General features: G+C 40.3%; 1 protein-coding gene across 3 annotated transcripts in view; it reads right to left on the bottom strand.

Annotated features, from left to right (window-relative positions):
* Positions 1-2999: 2999 nt before the first annotated feature.
* Positions 3000-15352, bottom strand: part of pigq (phosphatidylinositol glycan anchor biosynthesis, class Q) — a 72604-nt gene continuing 60251 nt past the window's right edge. For all 3 annotated transcript variants that reach the window (XM_043711121.1, XM_043711119.1, XM_043711122.1), the window contains exons 8-11: positions 9799-9879; positions 9386-9500; positions 7395-7456; positions 3000-3594 (exon numbers count right to left, since the gene is read on the bottom strand). In XM_043711121.1, the coding sequence (XP_043567056.1) occupies positions 3442-3594; positions 7395-7456; positions 9386-9500; positions 9799-9879 (411 nt within the window). In that variant the 3' untranslated portion in view covers positions 3000-3441. The remainder of the gene's footprint in view (positions 3595-7394; positions 7457-9385; positions 9501-9798; positions 9880-15352) is intronic.

Here is a 15352-nt window from a genome sequence, read left to right as displayed (position 1 = left end):
AAATCCATCTCGCATTTCAACTCTATTAGGACTCTCCTTCAGTCCCGAAGAATTCACATTCGTATTGTTTCTGTCTCCATAGATGCAGCCAGAAATGAGTATTCAGAACTTGGTTTTTATTTCAGATTTCCAGCTCCCATAATTTTGTTTAACAGATCTGCAACAGACTGAAGTTTACAGGTCCATTCTATTCTCCCTTCAGCTGAAACTGGAGCCGACCAAAACCAAATTAGTTGTTGGATAAAACAGCTTGCTCTTTAAAAAGGTATGTGGAGAGCAGGTTACTTTAACCTGTAAACACAGCACTGCACACTGACATCTAGCATACGGGTACTGAATGTAGCATGGGATCATTTATTTTGGGTCGGACAAGGAAGTCTTGTAATGCAACAACACATTCACAGCAGTGCTAATGGTGACTGACAAAATTCAGGGCATCTTTGCACCATGTACTTTCTTCCTCTATAGTGCAGGTTAGGATGTAAGAGACACTAAATAATTAGCAATTGGCATGAGATATCAACATACAACAATAAAAGAAGGTTGGATATAAATAGTGAAAATGTAAAGTAGTAAAAATGGTGCTGAGAAAGAATAAAATCAATTTTAATATTGAAACCAATTTGCATTTTCTTTGAAATATATTTCAAAGAGACAGGGTACCACAGATCAAGCCAATTAAAGATTAAGGTAGTCTTGTGGCTAGACTGAAAAATGCACCGGTAGCTGTAAGAGTTAGACGAAATGTAACCAAAATTAAAATTATAAAACGTTATGCCATAAACTGAGTACAACTGTTTTATGGGGAAACATTCAGCTAGCAGTAAGTTTACAGTAAGGTGGCCTGACGTCCGTATGAATATATTACACAAAATTGGTTCAGCATCAGACTCACTAATGTTGACTAATGTTCTTTAAAGTTGTTATCTTGGTGGTGCCAAATTAAACGTCGCTGTTGCTTCGATATTTAAATGAGTTAGATAGTTTTGACGTGCCACAGCAATTCATCTTCATGGATTTCACCTGAAACTAATAAAATTGTGAACGCAAATATTTCTGAAGAAAAACAAACATACAAATGACATCAGATCGGATTTTATTCACTAAATTAATCATTTTTTATACACTTGTCCCTCTGCAAAAACCAGAGAAGCATAATTCGTAAAGCAACAATGCTGCAAGAGTTGGGATAGTCCAGAAGTGGAGGGTTTTGGATGAGAGGGGAAAGATTTAAAAAAGGACCCAAGGGGCAACTTTTCACACAGAGGGAGGTGCATGTATGGAATGAGCTGCCACAGGAAGTGGTGGAGGCTAATACAACATTTAAAAGGCATCTGGATGGGTATATGAATAGGAAGAGTCTATAGGGATATGGGCCAAGTGCTGGTAAATGGGGCTGGATTAGGTTAGCATATCTGGTCAGCACAGATGAATTGGACGGAAGGGTCCATTTCCATGCTGTACGTCTTGGAAACTTGGATGAAACGCCTATTACTCTCGACATGCTGGAGAATCGAACTGTGAACCAGTTAGGTTCGGATATCTGGTCAGCATGGACAAATTGCATGGAAGGGTCTGTTTCCATGCTGTACATCTGTGACTCTATGGAGAATGAGGAACATTTTCCATCACAGATATAGCCTGGAATTTATGCTGTTCTGGAGAGTTATGAGAAAACTCTAAGAATCCCAGAATATAAAAACTAGCACAACATCACCAGAGAAATTGGGGTCTGTGGAAAACCATTATTTCCTTTTCAAGTCCTGATTTATGCATAAAAATTACAAAGTGTGCAACCACTGTACCATCATTCACCCATATTTGGAACAGAATGCATAAAAAAGCAACTGCAGAAGTTTTTCAATTTGTGATGCAACTTATTCTAATATCATGAATATGCATTCACAGATACAAAAAAATATACTGCTGATCTCAGTGAGGAGAAAACAATGTTGCCAATAAACATCAGAAACATAATTTCAGAGAAGATAATTCTAATCCGCCAAAAACCTCTGAGCAGTTTACAGCCATTCAAAGAGCAAAGGGAGGGGTGAAGCTACATTAAGTGAGAAAGATTTCCAGGAAAGGTCTCTCAGGTATTTTGTGCCAAGACACAGTACAGTGTACAATGTTGTACAAACTTCCACCGTTACAGTGTATGCTTTCAGGGAAATCAGGACAACGTGATGTTTCGTATTATGATTTGTTGGATACTCCTGTTCTCTAACTCTGTTCAGAATCCTTCAGAAACTTGCCAATGAACAGATTTTGTAGACGTCCAAAACTAGCATAGGTTTAAGGTGAGAGGGGAAAGATTTAAAAGGATTGCAGAGAATGGTGTATGTATGCAATAAGCTGGAAGAAGTGGTGGAGGCTGGTATACTTACAATATTTAAAAGGTATCTGAATAGATATACAAATAAGAAGGGTTTAGAGGGATAGGGCCAAGTGCTGGCAAATGGGACTCAATTAATTTACGGTACCTGGTCAGCATTGACGAGTTGGACCGAAGGGTCTGTTTCCATGCTGTACATCTCTATGACTCTAAGTGCTTTGAGAAAAATGGGTACCCAATTGACCTTAGGCAACTCAATGAACACAAGGAATTATATGGTAATGTACCTAAAATAGAGTGTTTTATAAGTTACAGAAACATAGTTTAAAGGCATTGCATATCGTAGTTTAAAAAATTACTAAGGTTAATCTTGTGAATCCCTGGAAAACAATATTGTCAACAATGGTGAGATATAAAATATCAAATACTTAGCTTGATTGTTCCACCAAACAGGGCAATAAAGTTCTGAACATTTGACAGAAATCAGAAAAATGTATGGAGTTTCCCTTTTAACTTCCTCTGCAATTAACACAAAAATAATATCCTACAATTTAGATTTGAGTGCATCAATTTGGCTCAATATGAAACTGATGCAGGTATGGCTGTTCACTGAAAATGAGCATGTTATTCAGAAATTATACTAAGGTACTAAGGCAGAGGATGTTACAAAACACAAACAGAAAGTATAAAGTATAAAAAGTGATCCGTCTAAAAACAGTACAATAATGCTTCAAGCTTACAGCAAATTGAAAAGCATTCTTACAGAACTTGAAAATTGCACCCAATATATAGGGACCGGAAATGCATTTGCTGTAACAAAAGAGGTAAAAGTGTGAAATTGTAATTTGAGACACAGTTGCTTCATATCCCAAATGACATTTTAAGCTTTCTCAATTTTGATATTTAACAAACTATGTCAATCTACTAATAATTTTGCAGCATAATTTTGGCACTAGCAACAATCATTGATTTCAAATTTATAACTTTTATAATAAAAATAATCAAAGAGTAACCTCTCCTCTTTGAAACAAATGGCAATGCAGACGTAATGTAGGCAATTAGACATAGACATATTCATAGGACTGCTGCTTTATGGCTGTATTTTCTCAGTCTTGTTTCTCTGTTTTGTGTTTCCAGGGATAAACCAGCTCCCCAAGGAACAGTTTCTGACACAGTGTTGTCCACGAGTCCTTCGGATAACAGCTGTAAGTTGGCAGTCTGTAATATCTGATTATCATCCCATAGGTCAGGGGATTAATCTGTTATTAGAACAGCACTGATTACTAAACTGAAACAGCTTTTTCCACTTTGATAATTTGTAAAGTCTATTTTTCTGACATTTAATATCTCTCCCTCCAGTTTAAAACTTTGGAGAATGCAAAACACGAGTATTCGGAGATAAAATCAGAGGCTCAATCCATTAATTTCATATCCACTAAGACTTAAATGACACTGCCTGATGTGGGTGAATGATGTCCAAATAAACTCCATTTTCTGTTGTCCCAGGGTTAACATACTGATTCAATGTGGCTGACTTATGACTAAGGAGTTTTTTTTAAACACCATGTCCAAATTCCCAGATAATGAGACTGAAGGTTACCTTAACCTACAATAAATGATGTATCTACGAAGCTTTCATAACATGCAGGACAAAAACAGCTACAGAAAAACAATAATATAATAATATTGTTAAAAGCGATTTACAAAAGTAAAATTAACCACACATTTTCCAGGGAAGGGTTGATGTTGATGACTGCAGCAGACGTTTACCTTGGGTAAAAAAAGTTGGACAACTTAGGGGTAAACACTACAACTGAAGCCTTGCACCTTAACATAGATAGGGATAGAGAGTACAAGAAAATGGGCCAGAAATAGGAGAATGGCAGGGAAAAGCTGAAGAAATGAATTGCAGAGGCACGCTCGGCTAGGCTCCAGAGGGATAAAGGCAGCAATGAATGCACTGAAGAATAGGAAGCTAAAGCAAATTGCCTGGGACTTGAGTTGATGCGGAGGTGGGATTTAGTGTTGACATGAAGCTTTGTTTGAGTTGTCTGTGAAGAGTGAGACTCAGGTGCAGCGTGTTAAATCATCAAATCGGGTGACAAAAGCATTTCAACAATCATGAGAGTAAGTTAGAGGAAGAGCTCGAAATAATGATCTTGCTGAAATCAAATTCGAATAATATACAAACAGATCATTCCTGCATATAGAAAATTCATGAAACGACAAGCTGGATTGTCCCTCAGTAAGCCAGGTGTTATTTTTGGGGACGTTACGTCAGTGTTCTGTTCATGCTGACAGCGACCTTTCTCACATATCTTCTGCTGCTCAGCTCATTAATTATGTATCTAGCCTGTTGGCTTCCTTGTGCAATAATGAAGCAAGAGCTGCAAAACTTCTGTCGCTACCAGGACCTTCTGCTGTACAAGCCACTTGCACCATATGTAAAGCCTCGCTGCACACCATTTCAGTGCTGCAAGCCAGGAACCACCTCACACACTGTCCTCTTGAGAAAGTGAAATTTTTAAAATGAAACTGAAAGGTGGCTGTCTGCTATCCAATAGGAACTTGAAGTCCCCTGTGGATGCGGTTCTTGAGAGGAGGGTCATGCTCTCTCTGGTGAACCACCAGAGGAAACCAAAGCACCAAACACAGACAGTAGCCTGGGTCAGTGCTAACTCCAGGGTGTGACTGTAAGACAGCACAGGAAAAAGGCTGTGTAAGAGTAAATGTCACCATGCTCTCTCTCTCTGTTATCTCACACTCATACGAGCACTGTGGCTGCTCACAAACCTCACCTAGGCTCATGAACTATCAACTTCAGTATTGCCTGCTGTGCCTCCAATCAATAGCTCTTCTTCAGTTTATCCTTCACAATTATGACTCTTCCTGCCCGCTGGTTAAAAAGCTATCCAATCCAGAGGGACTGGCAGCATTGAAGTCAGGTCAAAGAAATGAAGCCAAGAACCATAATGCACCCTGTGAAAATGCATGAAATTACTGTGAGCCTCTGTGTAAACTGGCCTGCCAGAAGCACAGAAATCAAAAATGTCTGAGCTCCATCGTGAAGTCTTTAAGGACTGAAGTGGATCCTGAGCTCGTCAGATGGCAAATGTGGTGTTGATGTCACTAACTTTGGTGAATGAATGGTGGAGGAGGACACCATCCATGAAGCATTCAAGGCCATGTTCTTATATTCACCAACAAGGAGCAGGAGTAGGCCACCTGGCTCCTTCAGCCTGCTCTGCCATTCAATAAGATAATGGATGATCTTTTAGTGGGGTCAGCTTCACTTACCTACTCTCTCACCATAACCCTTAAATTCCTTTACTGTTTGAAAAATTATCTTAGCTTTAACAACATTCAATTAGGAAGCCTCAACTTCTTCACTGGACAGGGAACTCCATAGATCCACAACTCTTTGGGGGAAGAAGTTCCTTCTCAATTCAGTCCTAAGGCTGCTCCCCCTAATTTTGAGGCTATGCCCTCTTGTTCTAGTTTGACCCACCAGTGGAAACATCCTCCCTGCTTCTATCTATCCCATCATAATTTTATATGTTTCTATAAGATCCCCCCTCATTCTTCTAAATTCCAATGAATATAATCCTAGTCTACTCAGTGTCTCCTCATAAACCAACCCCCTCAACTCTGAAATCAACCTAGTGAACCTCCTGTGCACCCCCTCCAGTGCCAGTACATCCTTTCTCAAGTAAGGAGACCAAAACTGCACACAGTAATCCAAGTGTAGCCTGCCCAGCTCCCTATAAAGCTGTAATATAACCTCCCTGCTTTTAAACTCAATTCCTTTAGCAATGAAGGACAAAATTCCATTTGCCTTCTTAATTACTTGTTGTATCTGCAAACCAACCTTCTGTAATTCATGCACAAGGACACCCAGGTCCCTCTGCATAGCAGAATGCTGCAAATCTTTACTGTTCAAATAATAATCCTTTTTACTGTTAATCTTACCGAAATGGATGACTTCATATTTATCACCTCCATTTGCCAGATCTTTGCCCGCTCACTTAAACTGTCTATCATTGGTTCCATTACATACTATTCAAGAAAAGTATAGTGGATGTAATATTATAATGTAGATGCAAAGAGGAAGTGGTAAGCTGCATCCATTTGGTAACTGCTTGGATGTTCAAGTCAGCAACTGTTACCCTCTAGTTTCTCAGGAGAGCAGGGGAGAATTACATGCTGCATATAAACAAGTGAGCTGGGAAACTAATAAGATGCAAATGCATGGAAATAAGGTAGGCACTACTTAAAGCAAGATTCTGACCTCGCCACTGAAACCTTAAGAGGAAATCTAGGAAGTTGTTTTGTTGTTAATGTCAAGAAATTTTCATTTTTGTTTTATTTCAACTCATTTCACACCACTGGGTAATCCAAGATGGAGGATGAGAAAAATTTCTGGCTGCAACAGCTGCTCCCTTTTTGAGGTATTTTAGGTGTTGGAGGTGATTTCCTCGAATTCCAGGAGCAGCAATTACTTTTTTATATGTTGTTGCATTGTTTTGGAACTTTTTTTTTCAAAGTCAAAACAACGGCAGTGTTAAAAGGGAGAGGAACAGACAAAGGAAGCACATGGTGAGGTCATTGCAGGACAGAGAGGGAGAGAGGGAAAGAAAGCCACATTGCTAACTGACATTCACGCAGAGGGAGGTACGTATATGGAACGAGCTGCCAGAGGAAGTGGTGGAGGCTGGTACAATTGCAACATTCAAAAGGCATCTGGATGGGTATATGAAGTGTTTGGAAGGATATGGGCCGGGTGCTGGCAGGTGGGACTAGATTGGGTTGAGATATCTGGTTGCATGAACGAGTTGGACTGAAGGGTCTGTTTCCGTGCGGTACATCTCGATGACCGTTGTCTACATGGCTGAAGCCATGGGAAAATTCTGCTCCACCTTTTAGCTTTTGATAGGAAACAAAATGTGGAACCACTGCAATCCTAAAATGATTACAGCAATTTGATTTTTTTTTGTGGGGCAAATAAGTTAGTCATTGAAGAGAAAGTTCAGTCGCAATGAAAGTATTGATATCACTGTACCTGCATTAACAAGTGAAGAGGTTTGTCAGCAATCGTCTGAAAAACTTTAAACTTAACACCAGCTGCAGATAAAGGACAAAAAGATACATTACAAATTTTCACTTCCATACAATAAAGGATGCAGAATATATTTTGATGTGGCATTGATTTTATAGCAACATTTAACTGCTGCATAATGCATTTGTCAAATTATGAATATCACAAAAATCTTCTGTGAAAGAAGAATCCTTTAGGGTTTTATCAAATATCAATCTGGTTATATATTAAAAAATCTTTAGTACTTTACAACAGTCCAATGTGCTTGGTTGAATGCTGCGAATGGAGATTTTAATGATTGTCAGCAATAATATTGGATTTCAAAGAAATAATATCTTGGAGTGTGAAACATTAATCATAGTATCACACATAGAAGTTTAAAAACAGAATTTCATCTCGACAGAAAGATCAGTAAATTGGTAGAGATGTGTAAAATTGTGTCGATGGAAGTACCTATGAACTTATATTTAAAAGTATTTGGGTGGCATGGGGGCTTAGCGGTTAGTACTGCTGCCTCACAGTGCCAGGGACCTGGGTTTGATTGCACCCATTGGTGACTGCGTGGGTTTCCTCTGGGTGCTCCGGTTTCCTCCCACAATCTAAAGATGTGGATTGGCCATGTTAAGTTGCCCGTAGTGTCACGGGAGGACGTGCAGATTAGATGGATTAGCCATGGGAAATGCAGGGTTACAGGGATAGGATAGATATGGTGGGTCTGGGTAGTATGGTCTTCAGAAGGTCGCTGTGGACTCAATGGTCTGCTTCCACACTCTGGGGATTCTATGATTGATTTGAAATACCTGGTTGTTCAGAGAAACATCTAAAATGCAGAACCAGTAGTCCACATTTTGTACTAACAATGGTAAAGCTACAACCCTCACTGTTGATAACAAGTAAATTGGACATCAACTTCTGGAGTCCGTGCAATTAAATGTGGAAATTGCTGTATGTCTTACTCCCGCATAAGTTAGACTAAACCTCAGCACTGGAATCAGTTAAAGGCATGAAGTTGCTGTATTATATTTTTATTCAGTTACAGGGTGTGGTGTCTTTAGTTAGGTTAACATTTGTTGCCTCATCCATAATTGAATTCAAAGAGCTGCCTTGTTGCTGTAGTTTGTGGTGTGGGCACATTCACAATTAGAGAGGGAATTACAGGATCTTGACCCAAGGACAATGAAGGGATGACGATATGATTCAAAGTCAGGATGATCTTGTCTTGGGGGGAAACTTTTTTAGATTACATTACAATGTGGAAACAGGCCCTTCGGCCCAACAAGTCCACACCGACCCGCCGAAGCGCAACCCACCCATACCCCTACATTTACCCCTTACCTAACACTACGGGCAATTTAGCATGGCCAATTCACCTGACCCTGCACATCTTTGGACTGTGGGAGGAAACCGGAGCACCCGGAGGAAACCCACGCAGACACGGGGAGAATGTGCAAACTCCACACAGTCAGTCGCCTGAGTCGGGAATTGAACCCAGGTCTCTGGCGCTGTGAGGCAACAGTGCTAACCACTGTGCCACCGTGCCGCCCTAACTTGTGGACATTGGGTGTTTGTAACAATGGTACCCTCAGGATAACGTATATTTTCAATGCCGTGACATTACTAAAAAAACATTTTAAAAGCTGATTTTTAAATTGTCCTTCCTGCCTTTCTATCTCACTCTCTTAATGATATCTTTAATTCCCTCTCGAGATGAGTTAAACATTATAATTTATATATCCTGCTTTAGATTCGGCCTGCTTCATGAGGATTCAAGTCACATTGTTACTTTCTCTACCCACATAAATCACCAATCCCCTGGAGAGAACGCTGGCTCTCTAAATACTTCATGTTGCCACTCAAAAGCCCATAAATGGGCATGTTGAACACGAGTGCATTGCTCTATCAATAACTTTCTGCTTAGAGAACAAAACCAACAATTTCAGCTGTAGGAGCAGTACCTGCAAGCCTATAAGGTCGGCACAGTCTGAGTCCTAATGCGTACAATGGGAGAGAGTTAATGAAATCCACAAGCAAGTGAATGAGACCCTGGACGACAACCACCACCAACCTTAACTGTTGAAGAATGGAATAAAACAAGGAGTTTGAGTCTGTCGGTAGGTTTCAAACAAAACTCTCTCAGAACAGAATATACACATTTATATTACAATGTGATTCAAGTAACATGCAGTCTAAGAAAGATACTGTAATTTAATTTCTAACCATGATTTAATCTACAGAAATATGCTGAAACATAAACTACAGCAACTTAACAGGTCCACTATGTAAAAAACAGAAGGTGATTTATCACATATTACACACAAATGATATACATTTCATTCGTGTTCACTGAAGTGCATCAAAAGCTCATTACCAGTGTAAACACAAGGTAGTACAGGGCTGTAGTTGGCAAGAGGAAGAGTAGAATGGTGAACAGCAGGGTTCCAATAAACAACTGTAAGCAAAAATAGAAGATGTGACTGTTACATAAAAGGCTATCCTTTAGTTTAAAAAAAAAGCTTTCGAAAATAAACATTAGACAAATGGAATAAGTCTGACACACACTAATATAGAGGACTGGCTACTACAGTAATTTACAGATTCTATATTTAAGCTGTTTATAACAAATGTTCTGCCAAAGACAACAGATAATTAATCATTTGAATGGGATAACGATGGAATGAGGAGGTCAGATTACAATTTTCCTGTATCTGACATTATTCAAATTACATGTGAACGTCTTGGCCTCTTTCTAGTAAGCCTGCAGTACTCTGGCAGGTACGACTCATGATAAAATTACTGCCAATTTGAAAATCAATGAAAACCCACAGCTAATTATTATGGATAGCCTTTGTCCTGTGTTTAGATATTCACAAATGTCCAAAGGGTGCAGTAAATTACTTTTCCAGCTGTGAATGAATTTAAAATACACTGAAGGAGAGATATAATTCAGTAAAATCATATAAACAAATGAACCAAAGAAAAAGCACAAGGGGACATTTAAAAAGATAAATGTAACAGATCCACTGAACTACAGATTAGTTTAATATTGATGACAGGGAAGATACTGGAATCTTTACTCAAAAATGCAACAGGGAATCATTCAGAAAACTGAGGAAAATTAAAGAACAGTCAATATGAATTTCAAAAGGGACATTTTTCAAACATTTTTCAAACATTTTTTCAGATGTTTGAAAAAATCTGAAGTATGAGGAAAACCAGACCAAGGTAATGCAAAGGATATAAAACAGATAAACTGTTGAGAAAGCCTTCAATGGCAGCCTTGGGAGCTGAAAGCATTACATCAAAATCTACAAATGGCTACACATGGAGTAGTATTATTACATCCAAGGAAGACTGAGACATACAAGAACATGTTGACAAAGCCACAGGATGGGCATGCAAGCAAGTTTCAATATAGATAAGTATGAGGTGGTCAATTTTAATAGGTGGAAGAAGGATGCAATTAAATATTTTGAAGGCAGATGTAGATAATTGACTAGCAAGGGAGTCAAAGACTGTTGGGAGTAGGTAGGAGTGTGGAGTTGAAGCCATAATCAGAAGCTGAATGATGGAGGAGCTGAATTAGATTAGATTACATTACAGATTACATTACAGTGTGGAAACAGGCCCTTCGGCCCAACAAGTCCACACCGACTCGCCAAAGCGCAACCCACCCATACCCCTACATTTACCCCTTACCTAACACTACGGGCAATTTAGTATGGCCAATTCACCTGACCTGCACATCTTTGGACTGTGGGAGGAAACCGGAGCACCCGGAGGAAACCCACGCAGACACGGGGAGAACGTGCAAACTCCACACAGTCAGTCGCCTGAGGCGGGAATTGAACCCGGGTCTCTGGCGCTGTGAGGTAACAGTGCTAACCACTGTGCCACCGTGCCGCCCTCGAATGATGCACTCCTGTGCCATCTACCCCCAGGAAAATGGAATATAAATGGCATAGAAGCATAAATGGTTCCAACATATAGATTTCTACATTTTTTTAAACAAAGCTACAATTATCCACTGGAATCTACTTCAGAAGAACAGAATTTAAAGCATATATAGTATATATGGTAAACATACATGGAATTTTTATTCAATTAGAGGATTCATAGAATCCCTAGTGTGAAAAAAGCTATTTGGCCCATCGAGTCCACACAACCCCTCCAAACACTATCCCACCCAGACTCACTGCCCCCTTACCCAATCCCTGTATCCTGCATTTCCCATGGCTAAACCACCTAGCCTGCACATCCCTGGACACTATGGGCAATTTAGCATGGCCAATCCACCTAACCTGCACATCTTTGTGACTGTGGGAGGAAACCAGAGCACCTGGAGAAAACCCACGCAGACATGTGGAGAATGTGCAAACTCCACACAGATAGTCGCTCAGGTTGGAATCAAACCTGGGTCCCTGGCATTTGAGGCAGCAGTGCTAACCACTGAACCACCACAGTTTGATCTCTGTATTACAAAGAACAGAGATCCATTGGAGAAAGCACAAAAACATTTGCACAGTTTATCAAAAGTATCAGGGAAGACTGAACAGGAAGGGTCTTTGTTTAAGGGAAGATTGAAGTGTAGCCTGATAGGGGTCTTTAAAATCAAGTAGGGTTTTGATAATTGTCATGCCCCAAAGCATAGTGAAAGATCCTGAACTGTGACTAAATTCTAATTTACAGAAAAAATCCTGTGCTTTGCTGAAGATGATAATTTCCTCATTTACGAGACTAACATTGCAGCATCTTCAACTGCATTCATCTGCTATTAAGCTCCTATGAAAAGGATTTCTGCCAGAACCCACTGATTTACCGGACTCTTCATGATATAAATTTATGCAAGTTTCTTTCAGCAATTATAACCCTCTTTACTTTCTTCTCTGTACACCCATGTGCCAGTGTGTGTATTGTGTTAAATCTCCCACCAGCTTCATCCCTGGTTTTTGAATGTGTGATTAATCCTATGTTGTTATAACACAATTCCTTGTAAGTCATTTGAAAATCAGACTTCAAGAGTACTGTTTGGGGAACAAACCATAACTTTTTTCAAAAAGGAAAAGATTGAAGAAACAAACTGAAAATCAGCTGAGAGGAGCACCATAAGGCAGTCTAATGAAGGTAAATTTATGGGGATACAAGTCCTTAGAGGCACAAATATAAGATATTCACTGTCGAATCTAATAAAGGAATTCTGGAAACACTTTACTCAGTGTGAGAATGTGGACCTTGTTAACACATATAACAGGTGAGGTGAACAGCAAGGGTAAACTAGTTTAGGAAGTGAAGGAGATAGACACTGGTACAGAAAAAGTCATGGTTCTTCTCATGTCCTTGCTGTAGTGCTCCTTGTGCACCAGAACTTGCTTGACTAGGAAATCAGCTTTTCTACTATAGCTACAACATTGGTATCCAGCTTACAAAATGGACAACTGGCTGAGTATGTCCTGTCTGTAAAAACCAGGACAAATCCAACTGCGCCAACTGCTGCCCCATCACTCTACTTTTAAGCATATGCAATGATGGAAGGGAGTTTTCAACAGCATCATAAAGCAACACTTGCTTTACAATAACCTGCTCACTGATTCAGCTCTTCACCTGATTACAGCCTTGGTCCATACCTGGGCAAAAGAGTTGGATCCCAGAGGGGAAGCAAGCATGACTGCCTTTGACATTAAGGCAGCAGTTGACTGATTTAGCAAAATTGAAGTTAATTGGGATCAATGGAGTGAGCAATGGAGAGGAAGGGGGTGGAGGGGGGAGATGAGGGAGGAATGCTTTGCTGACTGGAATCATAACTAATGGAAGAGAATATAGTTGTTCCTGTTGGAAGCCAATTATCTCATGCCATGGGATTTTCTGGTATTCTTCAGAGTAATGTCGGAGGTCCAACTATTATTAACAGATTCATTAATGATCACTCCTCCAACATTCAGTCTGATGTAAAGGTGCTCGCTGATAATTGCAAAGCGCTCAATAGATAATGGGCATCTCCAAGAAGATCTGATGAAAGGCTTTTGCCCGAAACATTGACTCTCCTACTCTTCGCATGCTGCCTGACCTGCTGTGCTTTTCCAGCACCACACTCTCGTCTCCAATCTCCAGCATTTGCAGTCCTCACTTACGCCCATCTCCAAGAAGACAACAACAGAGTGGAACCATGGGTTCTGGACATTCAACGGCATTACTTTTGATGAATCCCAAATCAACATCTAGGGGTGGGGGAGTTGCCATTGATCAGAAGCTGCATCAGAGCAGCCGTATAAATAGTGTGGCTACAACACCACGGTGGCACAGTGGTTAGCACAGCTGCCTCACAGCGCCAGAGACCCGCGTTCAATTCTCGCCTCAGGCGACTGACTGTGTGGAGTTTGCACATTCTCCCCGTGTCTGCGTGGGTTTCCTCCGGGTGCTCCAGTTTCCTCCCACAGTCCAAAAATGTGCAGGTTAGGTGAATTGGCCATGCTAAATTGCCCGTAGTGTTAGGTGCAGGGGTAAGTGTAGGGGAATGGGTCTGGGTGGGTGCGCTTCAGTAGGTCGGTGTGGACTAGTTGGGCCGAAGGCCCTGTTTCCACACTAAGTAAGTAATCTAAAAAAAAACTTGTCAGGCGTTGGGAATCCTGCAGTGACTAACTCACCTCCCAACTCAAAGCATTTTCACCATCCGCAACACACAAGTTCTGAGTGTGATGGAATCTCTACTTGACTGGAGAATTGCAGCCCCCAACAGTCCTTAATTAGCACAACATCACCCAGAAAAAAAACAAACCACTCCATGGAGCCCCATCCAGTACCCTAAACATTTGTCTCCACTAATCACAACAGCAGTAATTTACAAGAGGTACTGCAGTAAATCAATAAGACTCTTTCCATACCCATAACCTCTGCCAACTAGAAGGACAAGGGCAGCAGATGAATGGGAACATCACCACTTGCAAGTTCCTCTCCTGACCACACACGTTTCTGAAGAACTTTATCATTTATCACTGTCTGAGTCAAAATCCTAGAAATTTCTCTCAAACAGAACTGTGGCATACTCATCAGAGTCAAGGTTAAAGTGGTGCTGGAAAAGCACAGCAGGTCAGGTAGCATCCGAGGAGCAGGAAAATCGACATTTTGGGCAAAAGCCCTTCATTCCTGATGAAGTGCTTTTGCCTGAAACATTGATTTTCCTGCTCCTTGGATGCTGCCTCCCAAAACATCGATTTTTCTGCTCCTTAGTTGCTGCCTGACTTGCTGTGCTTTTCCAGCATCACTCTAATCTCCAGCATCTGCAGTCCTCACTTTCATCTGTGGCACACTTATCTCCGTGGACTACAATGCTTTAAGACAGTGGCTCACCATCACCTAAAGGGCATTTAGGGGTGAGTAATAAATGCTGACCCTGTGATGCTAACATGCCATAAATGAATGAAATAAAGATATAGTGACTGGGTGGGATACAGTAAGGTGTAGGGAATCTCACGTAGATCTGCATAAATAGGTCAATGCAGTGTAATATTTTGTAATTTATAATAATCTTAAATGTCTCTACTGAATTTTAAAAAAAAATTCTCTTTTCTTAATAGAACCATTCCAAATTCCCTTGTCTCTTCACGTAACTGATGTCCTTACTTTTGATTTTATACCTATGTCTCTGTTTAGAGAGTTTAGGATTCCATTGTGCTTTTCCTAATAACTAGTTTAACTTTCCCACCATCTTTTAGGATTTGTATCAGTATAATCCTAGGTCTCTCTTCAACTCCTACACCAAATACAAAATGTACAAAAATCCTTCATGTAACAGATTCTTTATCAATCCCTTCAGAAATAGAACATAGAACAATACAGCACAGAACAGGCCCTTCGGCCCACGATGTTGTGCCGAACATTTGTCCTAGCTTAAGCACCCATCCATGTACCTATCCAATTGCCACTTAAAG

This window comes from Chiloscyllium plagiosum, chromosome 21, assembly GCF_004010195.1.
Source record: "Chiloscyllium plagiosum isolate BGI_BamShark_2017 chromosome 21, ASM401019v2, whole genome shotgun sequence".
In the NCBI taxonomy this organism is placed as follows: domain Eukaryota; kingdom Metazoa; phylum Chordata; class Chondrichthyes; order Orectolobiformes; family Hemiscylliidae; genus Chiloscyllium; species Chiloscyllium plagiosum.
This window is presented reverse-complemented; position numbering and strand designations above follow the sequence as displayed.